Source organism: Candoia aspera, chromosome 2 (genome assembly GCF_035149785.1).
Source record: "Candoia aspera isolate rCanAsp1 chromosome 2, rCanAsp1.hap2, whole genome shotgun sequence".
NCBI classification, from domain to species: Eukaryota; Metazoa; Chordata; class Lepidosauria; order Squamata; family Boidae; genus Candoia; species Candoia aspera.
Window position 1 is genome coordinate 83,853,007 of NC_086154.1, and position 22,097 is coordinate 83,875,103.

Below are 22,097 nucleotides of genomic sequence, written 5' to 3' on the forward strand. Positions count from 1 at the left end.
CAAAAAGGAAGTCTGGCTGACCATGAATTATGATGGATGCATATGCCCTGTCAAAGCAATCTTTCTCTTCACCTCCAACCATTACACCACCTGTTCAAAAATCTGCAAATAGGTGACCATTTACAAATCACTTTGCAATGAGACATACCTGTTGATCTCAGTATGGAATGTATACCAATGTACAAAGTATGTGTAATAAGCAGGAAGAATTAAAAATCCTGATATAGGAAAGCAAATAGATATCAAAGAATCCTGAGATAAGAGACTTGATTTGAACATACAGGTAATCATCACTTACCAACAGTAATTGGGACTGGGAACTCAGTCACTAAGCAACCTGGTTGTAAGGTCTGACATCACGTGACTGTACCGACTTGCAATGGCAGTTCTGGCAGTCCCAGTTGCTGTCATTAGGCAAATACTGTGTGGTCACAGCATCCCACGGTCATGTGATCACCATTTGCAACCTCCTGGTCTTCCCCATTGACTCGCTTGTCGAAAACCGGCAACGAAGGCCTCAAATGGTGATCACGTGACCGTGGGATGCTGCAACATCATAATTGGAAGCCAGTGGCCAAATATCTGAATTGTGATCACATGATCGCAGGAACACTGCAATGGCCTCAACTACAAGGACCTGCTATAAGTCCACCTTGTTCAGCGCCATTGTAACTTCAAACAGTTGCCGAATGCATGGATGTTAAGTGAGGACTACCTGTAAAACCTGAAGTATATTACTTATGAAAAAGAAACAGATCTGACAAGGGAAGCATCATTGTTCTGAATGTAAAGAAATCATACATGTGGTGAAATTCTTGTCTTTAAATGTGGAAATTGTGTGGAAAGCATTTTGAGTTAGAAACAGAAAGTGATACCATTGTGGAAGTCTACTATAGTCCTCTTACTCAGGCAGAGGATGTGAATAATTTCCTAAATCAATTTGCTAAGTTCTCAAGAGAGAAATCTATAGTGGTAGTGGGTGATTTCAATTAAACTTATATCCACTGGAAAACTAACTCAGCTAGGCATGGAAGATAGACAGACTTCTAATCTCTCTTGCTGACAATTTCATTTTTCAGGTGGAAGAAGAAGTAAGAGAGTCAATCTTCCCAGATCTAATTATGACAAACAGAGAGAAATTGGTCAATGGACTGATGGTTTGGGGGAAAGCGACCAGGCAGAAGGCGGGCAGCATAACATAGCTTGAAATTCTAAAGAATAAACACGTTGAAAAGGAATGGGAGATCCTGAAAAATGAGTGGAAAAAGCATAGGCACAAGCAATCCTCATGAGAAGTAAAAACTGAAAATACTTTAAGTGGCTTATATGGATAAATGAGGAGCTTAGTGACAAGCTGAACATCAAAACAGCAATGAATAGGAAATAAAAGCAGGAGGAAAGTACAACTGATAGCTCAGGCTGTAAGAATGGAATCAGGAAAGCAAAAGCTCAAAACGAGTGGAGGCTAGTGATGAAATTATAATATATCCAAAGGATGTTGGTCTCCTGCCATGGGAAATAGGGAGGTGGACCTGTTAACATCTTCTTTCTGCCTGCCTTCTCTAAGAGAAAAGCTCATTCTAACTTGAAGGAGGGAGTAGGGAAAGGTAACTCAGGATTCACAAAGGTAAAGTATCAGCCCATCAAGCTGCTTTAAATGAACTCATATCCAGGGACAGACAAATTACATCTCAGGGTACTGAAGGAGTTGGCAGAAATTGTCTCAGAACTGCTAACTGTAATCTTTGAAAATTCCTGGAGACTTGGTGAGGTGCTGGATGATTAAAGAATATAGCCCCAAAATTAAAAAAGAGGAAGAGGGAGGACCTAGGGAAATACAGCAATTAGTTCAATGTCTATATTGGGCCAGATACTAGATTACATGTCTGCAAGCATGCCATGACCAAGAACAAGCCATGTCAAACTAACCTTAATTATTTTTATGACTTTTTGACTTATTTGAAAAAAATCAAAGGAATGCTGCAGATGCTGAGTATCTCAGTAAAGCATTTGACAAAATATGTCATAATGTTCTTTGGGCAAGATGAATAAATATGGACTGAATGGTACTGCAGTATGGTGGATTTGCAGTTGGTTGAACAATCATACCCAAATGATTATGGGTCATCTTGCAGAGAAATATTGAGTGGAGTTCCCAGGGCTCTGTCCTCAGCTTGATGTTACTCATCATCAATCTAAAAGTCCTAGAGGGTAGAATGGAAATACTGTTTATCAAATTTATAGGTATGTCTAGTTAGGACAGCTTGAATACTGCACCAAACCCAACAAGATGGTGTTCAGTTGTGATAGGTGTAAGGTCCTATATCTGAATAAAAATATCAGATGAAGGCAGTGGTGTGCTGGCAAATGCAGAACAGCTGATTGGTGCACTGGGCTTTGGGGCTCTGCTCTGTTCTCAACTGGCATGCAAAATTCCTGAAAATTTAGCAATCTGCACTGTTGAGTTGGTAAAAGCTAGCTCCAGCACACCACTGGATATAAGATACAGAACTCTGGAAACTTGGCTTGACGCAGTGTGAAGAAGGTGGTGACTGACTACAAGTACTAGTAGCTACAAGTACTGGCCTATTTAGCCCCAACATCACACCTTTTGGACACACTCATGTGGTGATTGACTAGTACTTGTAGTCAATCACCACATGAGTGTGACAAAGAAGTGTGATGCTGGAGCTAAATAGGCCAGTGGAAATTTGGGTTGCAATAACAGAAGCATTGCTTCTAGATCACAGAAAATATATCTTTCATTGTATTCTGTGCTGGCAGTAACTCACTTGGAATTCTGTGTCCAATTTTCAACACCATACCTTAAAAGGGACACGGAGAAGCTGAAGTGGGATCAGAGCAGAGCTACCACAATAAAGGGCCTAAAAGTAAATCTGATGAGCAACAATGAAAGGAGATGACCATGATGGCTCCTCCTCCTCCTCCTCCTCATCATCATGCTTACCTTGCAAAACAGAAGACTAAGGAGATGTACGATAGCAGCCTACAAATTTCTAAAAAGCTATCCTCTAAAACATAGTCCTGTTCTTGTCTGAAACAGAAAAGGGGCTGGCAATTTGAGATTAAAAGAAAAAAGATTCAGTCTGAATATTACATGAAATCTTCTGATGGTAACAGCTGCTAAACAGTGAAACTGTCTAAAACTATGATAAACTTCTCAATGGAGATTTTCAGAGATGACCATCTGTAGGAGATGGTTTAGTGGATGCTAGCAGTGAACAGAAGACTGGAAAACACAAATTGTGAGATCCCTTCTAATTTATAGATTGTATGATTCTAATATGTTCAGTCTATAATCTTTAGAAATTAGAATAAAGTTGTGGCCAGTTTATGATTCCTCCAGTTATCTGCTAAGAAGTTATTTATTATGCTGTTTGCCTATAATTTCTAAATAACTCATTTTAGAACTCAGTTTGGCATTTCAGTTTTATGGGCATTACACATTTTAGCAAAGAAGCATATAGAATATCAATAGATTATCTGAAGGGTAAACATGAATATTATGAAGGATTTTTAAATCAAATTGCACATTTATTATTAGAGAAATAGATGTAAAATATTTATTATTCCATTAGTCACTCTTCAATGATTGACTTTCAGCAAATATATACTGGGAAGCAAGTTCTAGAATAAATGAAAGAATTTTATTAATGTAAGTATATTGCAAATGATTTGAGTTGAGAATCGAGTTTACAAACTATTATTTCAGTCTAATATCTGTACCACTACCAAAAGGCTAGTTTTGCTTTCTAGAACAGAGCAAATACCATAAGCACTTGTGCATGACCAGATTAATGAATACAGTTCCATTCAGATATCTCAAGTGCTGAAACATTGTTATTTTTAATTTAAAATAACTGAATGTTATATTCTACAATGCTACCCAACCATTACCAACCAATAGCCAAGGCTCAAACCGCAGACAAGCATGTCATTGACAAACCTCTTCAACAATCTTGCCAGCAGTTAACCGTTTTTGATATTGTGTTGGCACTCTTGTTTTCCAAGCTTAGGCTTTTATGGGTACACATAACATGTTCAGCTCACCACTTGGGGCTATACATCATATAATTCAGAGGCTCACCATGACAGTAACACCTACTGTGGGAAAGGTCTCCATCCCTTTGAAACGTATCCTCTGGCAAACTACTTTGCTAGCCATCCCTCACAACAGAATGCACAGAAACGTCTACACAGAGGACATTTTAAGATGATTGTGATGGGCAGGTAGGCCTTAGAAAAGCTGTTTGCTGAGCTGCAGACATACTGGTGTTATTGTTCAGACAGTAAAAGGTCATACTTTTCAAATATGAAGTATCCACTTGGAAAAAGGATTGAAAAAAGGATTCCATTGGGAATTACTTATGAAAGGCAGACTGGAGTTCTTTGAAGTCTTCAATAACGTAATATTATCCACTAACTAGGCAATATATTTCTTTTATGAGAAGAAAATACCTTTATAGTAACCCAAGCAGGTCAAATAGTAAACTTAATCACTAGAATCAGAAAGATTCCAGCTTAGTATGACACATCTTACTCATTGTTTGTATTTCCTGTAATATCCTCTTTGAGACAAAGGAAACAATAAGATAAAAACTATTAGGAAACCAATTTCACAGGGTACAGGAAAAGTCCAGGGAGATACAAAATGTTGTATAAGAATGCTCTGACAAAAGTGCAAAGATTCTGGGACAAAAATGAATCCAAGATCAGTTAAACAAATAGAAATCAAATCTGTATTTTCTCCACCAACCATGATGTGAGGTGTGTCAAAATTCCAGTGCTGTGATCAGTTATCCTATTCAGTCTCTTCTGGACTCTGAATTATATGGGCAGCCATATAAATTAATTTTTTGTAATTTTTTTTTAAAAAATACATTGGTGTACAAGAACCTTACCTGATCTGGCACTGACAATTTTGTTAAGTGTCAAAATCCTCCCAGCTGGTTGTTCTGAGGGACGTCAATATCTATTTTGAGACCTGCCTGTCAGAAATGACTCATGATTTCACAGTTGTCATGAGCTTCTGGCCCTGCCATTTAAATAGAAGTGGACTGTATCTTCTGCATTTTCTTTTTCTTTTTTCATGTTGAGCAGGAAGGTTATCTGTAGGTGGGGAATATTATATAGAGCCATTATTCTAGGCAGATCCTCACTTGCTCAGATTAAGGTCCACAAGTACAAATATATTTTAACCTCTCTATCTGAATAATCAAAGAAGTCAATTTATCAATTTCAGCAAAATCTGTCAACTTCACCAACCGTTCCTCCATAGTGGGTAGCACTGAATCTGGCACAGTAATCATATATTGAAATAATTTTCCATTGTTTTTTTTTCTGTTTATCTATTAGTTCTAAAAGGAAAAGTTCCAGCTTCAATTGAATATTGATCTTTGAAATCCACATTTCAGTTTATTCTAGTCTGCTAGCAAAAGAGCATTATAAACAACACAGTAGAATAAACTATTTCAAATACTTAATTGTCTATTACAAGAGGAAACCCTAGACCTAACACCCTTGGTAATCTATTGCAACCAATCTGTAAGAATTAACAGATACCATTTCCTCATATCTGTATTAAGTTAGATGCTGCAATTAGAGCACTACTAGTAGGTAGTAGAGCTTTGGTCAACTTAGTTGGCCCAGGAATTGGAATTTTGTCTATGTATGGTGGGAAAGCACTCTGCTTGAAAACAGAGGTTTGTACTTTGGCAAGAATTATACTAAAGTGAGATCGTTAGATAGGAATTTGAAGAAAATCTTTTCACATAGAATAATAGAATTCTGGATTTGGGGAGATCATAAGGATCACCTAGTCCAACCTTCTCCAATGTGCAGAAAAAAGCAACCACTTGGGTGGCTATCCAGCCTCTTCTTAGAAGCCTCCAGAGATGGAAAATTCAGAATTTCCGTAGGTAGGCTGATATTACCATCACAAAGATTTTACTTGTATTTAAATGAAATCTAGGTAGCTGAGTTTATTGATTGATTAGATTTATATAGCTGCCCATCTCACAGACATGACTCTGGGAGGTATATAATAAAACCAGTTAAAACAAATAAACAATATAAATAAAACTGTGGGAGAATGGACCAGCATCCTACACACAATGTAACCATCTCATGGGCTCCGTTTCCCTAGGATCCCCAAGCCTGCTGGAAGAACCATGTTTTTAGGGATTTCTTAAATGTCAATAGGCTTTGGGCTAATCTCACCTCAGAGGTGGGAAGGTAGGGAATGTTCCAAAGGGCAGGTACCATGGCAGAAAAGGCCTGCCTCCTGGTTCCTGTCAAATGGAATTCTTTAGCAGATGGGACCTGTAATGTGGCCCTCCTGCTGGACCTGTTGGGATGGGTAGATGTATCCTGGGAAAGGCGGTCCCTCAAATAACCTGGTCCCTTGGCATGTGGGGCTTTAAAGGTCAAAAACAGCACCTTGAACTGAACTGGAAGCAAACCAGCAATCAATGCAGCTCGCAGAGCAGAGGTGTAATGTGTGCCATTCTAGGGGCACACATAACTGTCCGCATTGCCTTTTTCCACCAGTTGAAGCTTCTGGATGCTCTTCAAGGGCAGCCCCATTTGGAAGGTGACCAGGTCATGAGTAACTATAAGCAGAGCCTCATGATCCAGGAATGGGCACTAGTGCATAACACAAAGCTGTACAAAGGCCCTCCTAGCCACGACTGCCATCTGCTGTTTGAGCAGGAGTCGTGAGTCCAGAAGGACCCCTAGATTGTGTTTCAGGTCTGTTTGGGGCAGTGCAACTCCATCCAGTACCGAAGATAGTAAAGTCCCAGATCCAGAAGGCCCTAAAACCCAAAGCTACTCAGTCTTGCCAGGGTTCACTTGAAGCCTGTTGTTTCCCATCCAGACCCCCACATTTACATCCCTTATTTATATATACTTATTTATATATTTATACCTATTATTTCTGGACCTTTTCATGGCAATGAAAATTGTTCCTGACCATCTTCTCTATGGCACACTTTTATGTACCTGAACCCTAAGATGTCTCCCCTCATTTTCTCCAGTCCGATTATCCCAAGTTCTTTCAACCTGTCCTCACAGGGCATGTCAAATCACTGTATCAATTTTCTTGCCCTCCTCTGAACCTATCCTAACTTGTCAATCCTTCTGGAAACGCAATGCCCAGAATCATACGCTGTGCTCCAGGTGTGGTAGAGGTGACTAACAACTTCGAGATCTTTGGTACAATGCTTCTTCTAATACAGCCCAGAACTGGGCTAGCCCTTCTAGTAGCTGGCTCACACAGATCTTGCTATCAATAAAGCACATGCTAATTTGTAAGTTACTGTAACTGTGAAATGACAACACCCAGAATGTTTGGTCCAACAATGATACATTTTCACATCCATTTAACGAAGTAATTCTTAGCAACTTCCTTGGGGGTTCAAAACTACTACTACTAAGTTCTAAAATAGTATGATATAGGAATTAGAGATTGGTGTGTGTATGTTTGTGTGTATATGTAAGTGGGATCTTTGTTGGTCTTCAGCACTTTCAATAAACTGCAAGAGCAGCATTCATATATCAATCCTGCCTTTGTAACAACTAAAATGCACATTAATTTTCATCTTTCTGCTTTCTCCCTATGTGAATATCCAGTTCATGTATGGAAAAATGGGGGCAAAATACTAGCCCAGCAGGAAAGAAGGACTGCCTCAACTGTTGTTCGGTACTCATATTGCTGCAAACATCCATCCTGTTTTCAGCGTGTTTAATAAAAGAGAGGAGGAAGGGTAGGCAAGAAGCAGGCAGTTGGCACACTTTTGGACCCATTAGCCAGCTGTCCAACAGCTGTTCAAATGGTTAGGCCATCTCATTGCTGAAGGAAATTAAAAATGACCCAATGGAGCTGCTCTGCTTGGTAAATGTAAATTTACTCCAGCAATCTTCATAATAAAACTGCAGGTTGAAAAGGACATAACTGTACGTCAAAACAACATAATCCTCCCTATTTCTCCAGAACGTAATTTTATTTAACCAAAACTTAAATAATTCCAAACTCAAATATTTACCAAGCATCACCCAGATCTCTGGCATTGACAATGTTTATTTAATGCAATTAATTTGCTGGTTCTGGGTGGATATATTAACTGTCTCTTGGCACTTCAGCTACTTAATATCCCAATAGTGAGAGAAACTGTATGTAGAATATATGTAGATATGTGAATGCTTATTAGAGGCATGATATCCTCACTAGTCTATACGGGGTTTTAAGATCCATTACAATCTTGTGAATTTGACCTTTATGTACTTTTATGAAATATATTTCACACTTCAGACAGACTGTTTATACCCACTATTTGAAAACCAAAAATATAAGGTAGGTATAAATAACAGGAGTCCTCAAGTTAATCTTCCATTTCATCAAACAGTACTTTAAGCCAACTAATTAAATATTATCACTGATTTTTGAAGTTTACAATATAAAAATGGTTTCCCATTCAGTATTAAGATAGAAACTTTTTAAAAATCCCAAGCATTAAAAACTTGGATACCTTGTAATGTTTTGGAATGGATCACATTTTACAGGGCTATACTGGCAATCCAAAATATATGAATAGCATTTGCAAATGTTTACAACTTTTGTAATATGTCAGAACAATGAATATATTTTAAAAAGTCAATTCTTTAGTCAGTCCTTATGTGATCATATAGTATAAATTACAGCATCTCTTAATTATCTCAGCTTCCATGTAATATATTCTGTCAGACAAAATAATATGTATTAAAATACAGGAAACACTTATTCCTTTTGGCTAGTAAGTTTTTCCTTAGAACCAAAGATCTGGGGGTTATTTTTCAAACGGATGGTTTCCTATAAATATTTACATCTTTGAAATCAGAGAACAAGTACACATTGATGCATTTTTCAAAATAATATTTCGTTCTCCCTGATCATTTTGGAGCACACAGTGTTCAAATATGTCATTCCACTTATGTTACTTAGGGAAGACTGTAGACCCTTGTCTTCTTTTGAACAATCTTTTCTTCTTCATTAAAGCAACCCACAGAGTTAACTTCAGTAAAATGTAGGGCTGGAAATAAGGATATATTGCTGTGGATCAACTTAAGACACATGGAGACTCTTCCTCCTGAAAGGTAAAGGAAAATACCTGCAATAAGTATCTTCTAGAAAAATATTAATTACAAACCAATCAATAGCCATTTACTGTCTTTTCTAGAAGCACTGAGATTACTTTTATGTATGTATATGTATATGTATATGCATATTGGCACCGCCTGACTCCAGAATAACTCATTTAAACATGGCTGGGAGGGGGATATTTATACATATGGATTGCATAGAACACAATGCTATAGGAACGAACATAAAAGACTATTTATGTGGCAACATCTGCTGTTAGAATTTAGCCAAATGTTTCAAGCACTACTCCTAGGGCAAGCAAAACCTTGTATGACTCTACAAAGCCTTGGAATGAGATGCTTCACTATGCACGGGAACCCAAAAGAAGCACCTCTCTTAAAGCAGCCACCTCTTCTTCTGGCTGCTCAGGCTGTCTCTATAATACAATGAGTCATAAAGAACTTGTGAAAGTTCTTGTACATGCAGAATTCGAATATTAGAGTTTTCAAATATGCTCAGAATCAAATGAGTTTCTGCAACAGACAGAAATGTGATGCCAGTGGAATAAAACCTTTTAACTTTCTTGGTTAATTATTACACTGAATAAAACAGGTCATATATACACTCACATTTCTCATTATAAAACAGGCCCTCCAAATTGGTCTTGCAGAAGTCTCTCCATGATTGAAATACTCTGTAAAAACATCACATACAAAATCATTTTGAAGTCTAAATATTTTACAAATATTGATATGCATACTCCAATATAATTACAAAGCTCCCGTTAATGCAGCTAGAGTCACCCCTTGGAGCCCTACTGTTCTGAACCTCTTACAAGTTTCACTGATGGTCTACTGATTGCAAAGCAGGAAAAATAGAAACCAATGAAAACTCACAAAAGTTTTGAGAAAGCGGTGGAACAACAAGGCATTCTATGAATCCTATCCACGCCAACTTAAGATTTTGGGAAGGTGGCTCTCAAATGGAACTACAGATCTACCTAGAAAACAAGTCAATAAGGCAACTTCCAAGTTCCTAAAGAAAATATTCTTTTTAGTACTTCTTAACATTTCCTGAACAGACTGTGTGGGCTTTTGGCTGGTAATTTTGAATGCCTTTTTGGTCACAACATGCAAAACTTTCAGGGTGTGTGTGTGTGGAATTATGCGTATAAGCTCACACCTCATATATTTTCTTTTTTAATACTGTGAAAATAAAACTGTACTATTTGTTTGCACTGATTTATCAGATCTCTTTTAACTGGAAATTAAAGCTATAGCTTGTTGCAATTTTGACCAGTGTACTGGTATAACGTCCACTATGCCATTCAGAATTTGGTACAGGTAGTCCTCACTTAATGACCACAATTGGGACCAGAATTTCAGTTGCTAAGCGAAGCAGTCATTAAGAGAATCTGACCCAATTTTACCTTTTTTGCAGCAGTCATTAAGCAAATCACTGCAGGTGTTAGGCGAATCACATGGTTCCCCATTGATTTTGCTTGCCAGAAGCTGGCCAGGAAAGTTCAAACTGGCAATCATGTGACCATGCAATGGTCATAAATACAAACCGGTTTCCAAGCACCCAAATCGTGATCACGTGACCATGGGGATGCTGCGACGGTAGGAAGTGTGAGGAGCAGTCACAAGTCAGTTTTTTCAGCACCTACATAAGTTCAAACTACCACTAAACAAATGGTCATTAAGTGAGGACTACCTATAGTTTGATTCTAGAATTTACTGTATTCTGTTTGTTTTCAGATCTGGATGTCAGTGGCTACAGATCAAGTTCCTACACTAATTGGGATCTCTCTGTTCTCTGGTAAGAGAAACATCTGCACACATAACCAAGAATTGGCAGCTCAAGCCATTCACTACACCATCAAGTCTTCTTTTCATGGGGAATTCTGGTGGGGACATGGTGGACTAAACAGCTGTGCCTGTGGGCTCAGCAGGTGGAGCTGACAACGCGGCAGTTTTTTGGGGCTCAGGAGGGTTTTCCTGAAGCCCAGGAGTGTTTTTCCAGAAAAAGAAAAACACGTGGAATCACCCCATCTGTCCTCTGGATGGCTGCTTGGAGCCAGAAGATCGCAAACAGCGTTTCGCATTTGACTGGTAAGAGGCGGGGACATCACCATTTTCCAAGCCGCACTGTAGCCTTAAAGGGACACTAAGGCCAGCCACCCCATTTCTAAATCACCCAATTTATATATTTTTTTAAGTACGTCTACCCTAAGAGAGGCTTTCTACACCAAGGAGAAGCCGGTTCTCTTGGTGCTTATCATTATTTTGGGGATTACTTTTTTAAAAAATTCTTTTTAAGTTTTGCACCTTGTTTTCCTTCCAAATATTAAGGAGGATTGAGAGTAAATAATTGTCTCCCTGTTGTTATTTCTGTACCAAATTTGAAGATATTAGCATTTTCCTACATGTCGAATCGGCTGATTTGACCCTTCAGCTTTCTGCTTCTACTTTCCCTGGGGAACTGCCTGCATATCTCGCTTTCACTTGTGTAAACACATTCTGGAAGTCTTTTATATCTTCGACTTTTGCTGGTTAAGCTCCTAGGGGGGACCATAATCTACTGCGTGAGACATGGAGGATTTTAAACAGATTTTCTCTGACTTCCACTAAGATTTTAAACAGATTCTTTCTGATTCCTACCAAGTTTTTATGCAAGGCATTCAGGATATTGTGGAAAATAGGTCTAAAATGTGTCATCTGGTCAGGGATGTCATGGATGAAACTGAGGATTCTAACAGTGACAGAAATGTCTCCTCTAACAGTGAGATCGAGATTTCTGTTGAAATGCTGGATAAAGATCAGGTAATCGAGTTGGAGAAATTTAAGGGAAAGAGCGAGTTGCAAGCCACAAGTGAAACTGATTCTCTGGTAGAATACCGTGAAAAAGAAGGGTTTATTTGGTATGGGAGGTTTCCTGAAGAGAAGTCAGGGTTTTTGAGGGGGGCAGTTAGGCTGTTCGATCTTTATAAGAAAAAAACTCTATGTACATTGTGGGGATATGTAAATGCTCTGGTTTATTTTGAAGTGGGATAAGGGTTTAAAAATATTTATCTGGATTGCTTTTAAGGTTTGGCTGATTTCATTTATCTTTAATGATTTCGATTAAGATTAATACGGTATAAAAACTGTCTACTTGGAGGGTTTTGGGTTTATCAAGATTAAGATCATTAAAATTGTTGTAAAATCAAACTAAAAAGCACATAAATTGTCTGCCATTATACTTAGTAATACTATAATGGCAGACAATTTATGTGCTTTTTAGTTTGGTTTTTATTATAGTAGACAGAAATGTATAGAATAGTAGTGGGAAGGGAATAATTAAACAGATGTTACCTTTGGGGAGGGGAAAGTTGTTTAGGAGGTTTATATGAATTTTTCTTCTTTTTTCTTGTAATGTAAGGGGAGGGAAAAACTGTACTTAGTGATTTTTATAGTGTGCAAATGTGGAATGATTTATAGAAGTAATGTGGTTTTGGTTTAATATAGAGTAAGGGATTGACTATGGAAAATTTTTGTATATCCTTGCTGTTAAAAGTCAGAAGTCACACTTCTTTGTAACTTTGAAAAAAATTGTTTTCACGCCTTTTTAGTTTTCTTTTCTTTGTAGTTTTTTTTCCATAGCTTTTATCTTTGCTTGAAAATTAATAAAATTCTTATTTAAAAAAGTCTTCTTTTCATAATAGAATATGGAAATCATGGCAACTTTGGATCAATTCCAATACCAATAACCCAAATGATCCACATTTTAAAAATTCAGAATGGCTTGCAAAGCCCTTCTTTACAAACTTTAAATACTGGAAACTGCAACTCCTTTTTTTTGCTTTCATCATCTCTGCAGGAAGTGAGAACTGGCAAATATAGCTCATCCGTCTAAATTAAGTTTGCCACCATTTACTAAATACAGCACTAACTGACAAATGTGAGAACTCTTGAGTTTTGCACTGGGAATCTTAACATGTTATTTACTGAATCAATTACATTCACAGTGTGAAAGCTGCTTTTCTTTTCTTCCTCATAGCATTGCTGCCTCTAATATAGGGGTTGGGAAAGAAGAGAAAAAAGGAATATATAAAATCACTAATGGTCAATTGCAAGTCATATATGACTGAAAGAACGGTACTGCCCAATAAGTATATTTCTTACAACTGAGGTTCTAATACTTGTCATTTTAATTTAATGAGCTAAGCTGATCTTTCAAAAAACCTGGCTTTTTGTTATATGCAAACATAGACAATGGAACTTAACCGATCTCTGTACTGAAAGGAAAACCTTATATATTTTCTTCCAGAGGTAATTATGGGCTTCCCTCCCTTCGATCCCAAGTTACACTCCCTAAAGACTTCACATAAAATGAATATAGACTGAGGAAAACTGTATTCCATATTAGTTTCAATATATCTGCTGCATCATGTGACTTTGCTCTGACTCTTAAAGATTGCACCAGGCATGTCCAGTGTATCTATGCACTTCTGACTGAAAATACTTTTGACCTCTCATCTGTCTTATTTTGTTTACGCCAATATGATTACAGAAAGGGATGAAAAAGAAAACAACTGAAAGGAAAAGGTGAACCATCTGCAAGTAAGATGAATGTCAAGTAACCACTGAAATAAAGTTTCTGAGTGTATTTGGGAGCATCCACAGAATAAGCTTGACCAAAGTGGGTAAAAAAAAATTATCAAAAGTAATAAAAAGAAATACAAGAAGAAGAGCTGATGTAGCGTCAATTTATCTCATGATGTTGCCCAACTCTATCTACACAACCTTATTTCCAGTTCTGACAATTATCCAAAGAACCCCAAAATATGCCAGGACCACTTGTTTTCATTATTCAAATATACTGTGCCAAGAGTTTTCAATTTTTCTTATAATTTTATAATTTGCATATTCATATTTGAGCATGTGTTATGTTTGGTGAATACATACCAAATCTTATAATTAGATTCTGGGAAGATATCATGACAAAACAACTTTATGCCAGCAACAATAACTAGTAACAATATCCTTTGTACAGGACATACATGAATTTGGAGTAAGCTTTTTAAAATCAGCAGCAGCAGCATCCTACAGCCAAATTTACCGCTAGCTAAATATCTCAGGAATAATTTATGAATTAAAAAGAGCTCAGCTTAGTTGAAAATGAGGCACTTATATGAATAACTCTGCTTCAAGCACTCACCCAAATTCTGCCTGAATGAAAACGTCAAATAAATAAAATGTAGGCAGTTGTTTACCTATTATATTAATCTAAATAAATACACATATGGGAATCTCTTCTGAACCAATCTACTTGTTTCAACAGTTTTTAGTATAAAGCAACTAATATATCCTAATAAAATAAAATATTGACCAGTGTTTTAGAAAAAGGTCATAAAAGTACATAACAGAGGAAAGCACACTAGATGTCAAGAACCTGGAAGTTAAATTTAAAAAATAAAGCACTTACCTTTTTGACCCCTTGATTTAAAAAGGATTGTGCAAAAATTTCCAGAAAGCAATTCAGCAGTCCAGTGCCTTTTACTGTTATATTTCCCTTCTGAACAAACTCTGTCCTACAAAATGAAAAAGTAACTGAATTGGACCATTGACTGCAATGGACAGAAAAGAATAGAGAAAATAATACACTGACACAGGTACTGTGGGACAAGAATGAAATTTGACATAACATTGCAAAGACATACATAAGGAGCTTATGACACTGTGACATCATGAGTTTGCACTGTTTGCAAACTGTGACACCATGATGCAAGTTTTGTCATTGTGCACAAACTACTAAATTCTACAGAAGACATGTCATGTTTCCTCAGACACATTTAACACCAATCAGTAAGTATTCCTTTAAATTCTCCCAATTAGTTGAAGCAAACCAACACAAGAAGATCATGAAGACACGTGGCAGGAACATATCATCATCTTCTAAAATGCAAAAGTTAACACTCAGCTAATAAAATCTGTCTGAGAATGATTATTGGACTAACACTTCCACTTATCTGATCTCGTATTACAAACTTCCGGTGTAAGAAAGTGGAAATGCTTTCTAAAAATGTCACAAGGTTACAAATAGGTCCTGCATTCACCTCCACCGGGCCTACGGGAGGAAGGAGAGTTAATGTGGTGTGGACCAGAATGGGGTTACTTGGCTGTCAATGAACCACCAAGTGTTAAATTTAATGCAAAACAGACCCAATCATATGAAGCTTAAACCCAGACAATTGTATTACAGATACACACAAAACCTAGAAATTGCCTCATTTTGCTTATCTAGTTGTGGTGAAGGGAAAAACACCAGCCTCCATTTGAGTAAACCACAGCAGCAGAGTATGAGCGTATAAAGGTCACTCTGTTGAAGGAGCAGGTGTGGAGGTTGCAGAAGAAGGCTGAGGGAGATGGCAGATACCAACAAAGAGGAACATGAAGAGAAAGCACTTGCTGGATTATCCTCATCAGGCCTATACCAAAAAAACAAACCAAATCCACCTGATTGGTCATGGCAGCCAAGTCTCTTGCGCTGCTATATGCCTGGCCAATGGGAAAAAGGCTACTGATGTCATGAAACCTTGCCAATCTCTATTCACAAGAGCTCATAGAATAATCAGCACTTCTTGGAGAAATCAGTGGAAATTTTGTTTCCCAAAATAGAGGATTTGAGCCAAGTTTTTGTGATTGTGGGCTGTGAATGGGTACACATGTTCTAGAAATAAGACAATGACTTTTGTTTGAAAGTAAAATATAAAACTCCCTTTAAAAACCCAGACAATCTGTTTAATGGAATTATATCACGAAGATAAAAAAGGTAACAAAGAATCTTTCCAGCTTCCATTTTGTAATAGAAGTCTTCATATGGCCTCTGTTGGATTTACCTACATCTTTAATTTTTATTTATTTATTTTTATTTATTTATCAAATTTGTCACCGCTCATCTCCTCCAACCGGAGGGACTCTGGGCGGTTTACAACACAGAATAGATACACAATAAAAACTCAAATAAAAACACAGTAAAATTCCAATAAAATCCCATTAAAAACCAAAACAATTTCTTTACTACCCCAGCTCATAAAATCCAGATGGCTATGATCTGTTCAACCATCATGTAGAAGGGGCACTTCAAGGCACCAGCCAACCCCAAGTATGTTGATTCTCCTCCCTGCCCCAAGCCCGGTGGCAGAGCCAGGTCTTCAACTTCCTCCGGAAGGCTAAAAGCAGTGGGGCTAATCTTACCTCCGGGGGCAAGATGTTCCAAAGGGCGGGTGCTACTGCCGAGAAGGGCCGCCTCCTGGACCCTGCCAGATAGTAATTCTCTTATTGACAGGGCCCGCAGCATGCCCTCTCTGCATGAGCGGGTGGGATGGGCTGATGATACGGGGAAGAGGCAGTCCCTCAGGTAACCTGGTTCCATGCCATGTAGGGCTTTAAAGGTGATAACCAACACCTTGAATTGGACCCGGAAGCAAACTGGTATCCAATGCAGCTCATGTAGCAAAGGTGTTATGTGCGCCCTTCTAGGGGTGCCAAAAATAGCCCGCGCAGCCGCATTCTGCTGAAGCTTCCAGATACTCTTCAAGGGTAGCCCCATGTAGAGCGCATTGCAGTAGTCTATACGGGAGATAACAAGGGCATGAGTGACCATCCGAAGGGCTTCCTGATCCAGGAAAGGGCCCAACTGGTGCACAACACGAAGCTGTGCAAAGGCCCTTCCGGCCACGGCTGCCACCTGCTCTTCCAGCAGGAGCCGTGAGTCCATGAGGACCCCCAGGTTACGCACCGGGTCTGTCTGGGGCAGTGCAACCCCATCCAGAACTAAAGATGACAAAGTCCCGATATGGAGAAACCCTTAACCCACAGCCACTCCGTCTTACCAGGGTTCAGCTGAAGCCTGTTGTTCCCCATCCAGTCTCCTACAGCCCTCAGGCACCGAGAGAGGGCATTCACAGCATCACTTACCTCACCCAGGATGGAGATATACAAATGAGTATCATCGGCATACTGATGATACCTCATCCCGTGGTGACGGATGATCTCGCCCAGCAGTTTCATGTAGATGTTAAATAGGAGAGGAGAGAGAACCGAGCCCTGCGGCACCCCACAAAGGAGAGGTCGAGGGTCGGATCTCTCCCCCCTTACCACCACCGACTGGGACCGGCCCTGGAGGAAGGAGGTGAACCAGCGCAAAACTACGCCGCCCACCCTCAACTCCCTGAGCCGACCCAAAAGGATACCATGGTCGATGGTATCGAAAGCCGCTGAGAGGTCAAGAAGAGCCAGGATGGATGCACTACCCCCATCCCGCTCCCTCCAGAGATCATCCATAAGTGCGACCAATGCCGTTTCTGTCCCATATCCTGGCCTGAAACCTGACTGAAAGGGTCTAGATAATCTGTTTCCTCCAGAATCCTCTGGAGTTGTAATGCCACCACTTTCTCAACCACTTTCCCCAAAAAGGGGAGGTGGGAGACTGGACGAAAATTATCCAGTACAGTAGGGTCCAACAATGGTTTCTTGAGGAGGGGTTGTACCAGTGCCTCCTTAAAGGCAGCTGGAAACACCCCCTCCCTCAAGGATGTATTAACCATCGCCTGGACCCAACCACATGTCACCTCCCAAGCTGCTTTCACCAGCCAGGAGGGACATGGATCTAATTGGCAAGTGGTGGCATTTACTGTCTGGAGGATCCTGTCCACTTCCTCGGGTCCAACAGGATCAAACTGTTCCCAGATAACATGGTAAGTACGATCCCTTGGTATCTCCACAGACCCTGCCTCACGCTTGGAGTCTAGCGTAGAGCGGATCCGAGCGATTTTGTCTTGCAGATGCTCCAAGAACTCCTCTGCACGGCCCTGCAGATGGGTCACTGCACCCACCTTCCCCAAAAGGGATTGAGTGATTTTAAATAGGGCCGTTGGGCAGCATTCTGCAGACGCAAGAGAGAAGTATTGACGGTTCACCACTTTTATTGCCACCAGATAAGCCTTTATAGCAGCTCTAACCAGTGTTCGGTTGGATTCGGTCTTTGTCTTCCTCCAGCAGCGCTCTAGACATCTCTTAGTCCTCTTCAAAACCCTCAGCTCCTCCATAAACCACGGGGAGCATCGAGTGTGATGAGGCAAGAGAGGTTGCACAGCTGCAATACTGTCCAAGGCCCCAGCTGCCTCCCTATTCCAGGTGGCAGCCAGGGCCTCCGCTGGACCGTGCAGCAGATCCCTGGGTATAACCCCCAGCTCCCTCTGAAACCATACTGGGTCCATCAGTCGCTGGGGGCGGACCAATCGAATGGGTCCTGCCTCCCTGCGGAGGGGGGTGGCGTAAGAGAATCTCAAGGCCACCAGGGCATGATCTGACCATGACAATGGGGATAGCTGTAACTCTCCCCTCAGGTCACATTGCCACTGCTCCGACAAGAAAACTAAATCCGGGGTGAGGCCACTGTATTGAGTTGGGTCGCGAATAATCTTAGTCAGGCCCATGGCTGCCATGGTAGCCATGAATTCCCGAGCTGCCTCAGAGGCCCACCCCAGGGAAGGCAGGTTGAAGTCCCGCAGAACCATAAGCCTGGGGAACTCCACTGCCAACCCTGAGATGGCCTCCAGCAGCTCAGGCAGGGAGGTTGCCATGCAGCAGGGAGGCTGGTACAGCAGCAACACTCCCAATTGCTCTCGTGCACCCAACTTGAAAAACAGGGTCTCACAACCAGCCACTTGTGGGGCAGGGCCCCTGAAGGCCACCAGAGACTCCCGGATGACAACTGCCACCCCTCCCCCCTGCCCTGGAATCTCGGCTGGTGCCATACCGTAAACCCAGTATGGTTTATAATTAAATTTAATAATTAAAGAGTTTTTCTCCATCTATAATCATCATCCCAATTACCACATATTCCAGTGCTCTCAGTTAAAGAGCTGAGGTGAACAAGAGAATATGCCTAGATGTTATGCTCACTACCCAGATTTGAAATTGATGGTCAAGAACTAACTATGGAAACTTGAAGAATATAGGTCATCAATACTAAGTCATCCTAGTGAGCATCCTAAACCAAGCCAAATCCAAAAACGCCAGAGAATTCCTGGAAGCCTGGCACTCAGACAAAGCAGCCATCAACAGACACATAGAGGTAAACAACATTTACATACCATTCAAAAGAGACAATAGAAAAGAGAGCACCAAGGACTCCACAGTTCAGCCATGAGCTACAAATATTCGCTTTGACTGGTCATCCTAGTAAATTCATCAACATTTTAAATTAAGAGTGTTTGTGTGGGCACCTTCAGGTCAGTGCTGGCTCCTGGCAACTGCCTGGACAAGTCCCTGCAGTTTTCTTGGCAAGATTTCAGAAGTGCTTTGCCACTGCCTGCTTCCTATGGCTGAGAGTAACTGGCCTAAGATCACTCAGCTTCGTGCCTAAGGCAGGACTAGAAAAACTCACTAACAAAGGATCACCCACCCCACTTGCTAGTGATAAAACGAATGAATCAAATAGGTGAATAGAAAAACACATTAGGCCTAATATATTTTGGTAATGGCCCATGGTTGTCATGGTCACTATGAATTCCAAAACAATGTGTTAAACTGTTCTTGGGATAAATACAAAAAACAATGAGGACAAAGCTTAGAAAATATTAAAACCATCCCAATGACCCGTGGAAACAATAGGAAACAGAATGGTTGCCAAATCAAAAAATGTCTATGAGATAGATGCATCCAATAAATTGTATTATAGAACTATATCCTTTTCTGCTATGGCATTTCCACCTTTCTCCCCATCTCTCCAAGGTCACATATCATATACCATAAAAATGTTTTTTCTGCTGTGGTTTTATATCTAGTTCATTAGAGTTTCACCCCTTCCTTATGTCACTAAAAATATATCTGCATGATGCAAATATATAAGTACGATATTGTTTTAGAATGAATATGTAAATAACATACTACACTTTAAACATGATTAGTGATCATTAATCTTGAGATCATTTGCTCTAATTCAGCCCTAAAAGCAGTGGTGTATATAATATGGGTTGCAATATGTCTGCTGTAGCATATGACAGCACTGTCATTTCTAATGGCATTTAATAATCATGGCTGGAGAGTCCAAGTATATGTGTGTGAGCCAGAGAAAGTGAAAATAACTGCAGAAAGTTATTTCCATCTTTTTCACCTGTAACAGTAATTATCACTTTGAAAGTTGACAATATAACCTCTGTTTAGCATGGCAGAAGAAAGAACTAGAATAGGTTTGCTGGTACAGCTATGATATCCATACAGAAAAAGAAAATTATCCAGTTTTGCCATTCCTTTACTCACCTAATCGAGACACAACAAGGCTGCAATCCACTGCTTATCTTCCTCAGAAGAAATTCCACTGACCATTGTTCATTTGACTTTTAAACAAGCTTATATCAGTAATTATGAAAAACAGGTCTAGATAGTGAGCATCTGTTGATATATCATCAACTTGAGTTTGATCAAGGAGTTGAACCCAACTTGACGGCATCTAACTATCTGCGCTACTTATTGTTAAATTTTAAACTAGACTGTTAAGCATTAAGTGGGAAGGGAAGGGGAGGACTGGCTTCACTTTGGCAGATTACTAAGCAACAGACTGCTTTAGATATTTGATATAGTGACATAACCATAATTATGAACCAGCATCAGAAAGCAAAGCATGTAGATGGTAGAGACTCAAATTAAAGTTATTTTGAGCCATGAATTCTATAAGACATATGGGAAATATGCATTCATGCATGGAGAAGGGAGGTATGCAAATCATTGTGTTTTTTCTCCCAGTAATTGCTTTATTGCATTATAAGATGCAAGTAATATATTATTAAATACAGATCCTTGCCAAAAAAATTGCAGGGACTTGTCCAGATAGTCTCCAAGAACTGGACATGATTGAACAGATAAAAAAAAATACAGATATTAGCTGGGTACAGTGGTCTTTATGCAATATAAAATAGAAATTGTTAACATTATGATGGTTTAGATAAGCTAAACCTTTAAGGAGAAAAAAGGTTACATCAATGTTCAATATAATTTCTAAAATGTTAATAAACAAAGTTGCTTCAATTGTACAATTAAAACTAAGAATGGCATTGATAGACAATTGCAAAATGCATTAAATTATTTTATAATATAAAAAGGTTTCTATCATTGGGCTTAATACTTAATACTAAGGTGGCCACTGTATTGTTGTTATTGTTTGTAAATGTTTTTTAAAAGGACAAAACAAAAAGAAAAAAAGCAGCAGCTTGGAAAAACAGATATTTGATTTCTAACTTCCCCCTTCTTTATACTCTGACAAATTTGTAGTATTTATAAAAATTCAGACCCCCTTACAAACTATACCATTATTGTTTCTCAGCCCCACATCCCATTAACAAATTAAACTAGGGACAATTCACAATTTCATTGCATCACATGGATATGCCTTTGAACTCAAAGCTGTGCTTAATATACTACAGAAAGCTGCAGAAGGTACCTAGAGACAAATATTTGCATCGTAATAAGCACTCTAAATGACAATGCAAAGATTTCTGGAGCTCACTTCTCATCCTTGACATTGTTTCCCTGAAGCTCCAAAACTTGGCAGTCACTTTGGTTACTTGTATAGCTGGTGTAGTTCCAAGCCACAGACTGAACACAGGCTGGAACAGACAATGGAATTGCTGGTCTGTTGTCTTAAGTAAACCATTTATCCCAGGCACAGCCAAGTCTCACCTTTTGTGCTGCTTACCCTTCACACATGCTCTTATTGCACATCTCTCTGCATTGTTTTTAATTTAATAGTGAAATACAGAAATCTATAGCACCAACATGAGAAAAAAAATTATTCCATGGAAAAAAGAAAGCCTAGATATATAGTAGTAAATAAAATGAGCTAAACGTGACAAAAAAAGAAAACCAATTAACTGGAGGGGGGAGGAGAGAAAGATACATATAATTAATTC

At 39.3% G+C, this 22,097-nt stretch overlaps 1 protein-coding gene across 1 annotated transcript in view; it reads right to left on the reverse strand.

Moving 5' to 3' along the window:
• Positions 1-8,402: 8,402 nt before the first annotated feature.
• The window catches only part of PRELID2 (PRELI domain containing 2), a 42,457-nt gene continuing 28,762 nt past the window's right edge, over positions 8,403-22,097 (reverse strand). Inside the window, exons 5-7 of the mRNA XM_063292363.1 lie at positions 14,609-14,714; positions 9,769-9,833; positions 8,403-9,146 (exon numbers count right to left, since the gene is read on the reverse strand). Coding sequence (XP_063148433.1) covers positions 9,777-9,833; positions 14,609-14,714 — 163 coding nt within the window. The 3' untranslated portion in view covers positions 8,403-9,146; positions 9,769-9,776. The remainder of the gene's footprint in view (positions 9,147-9,768; positions 9,834-14,608; positions 14,715-22,097) is intronic.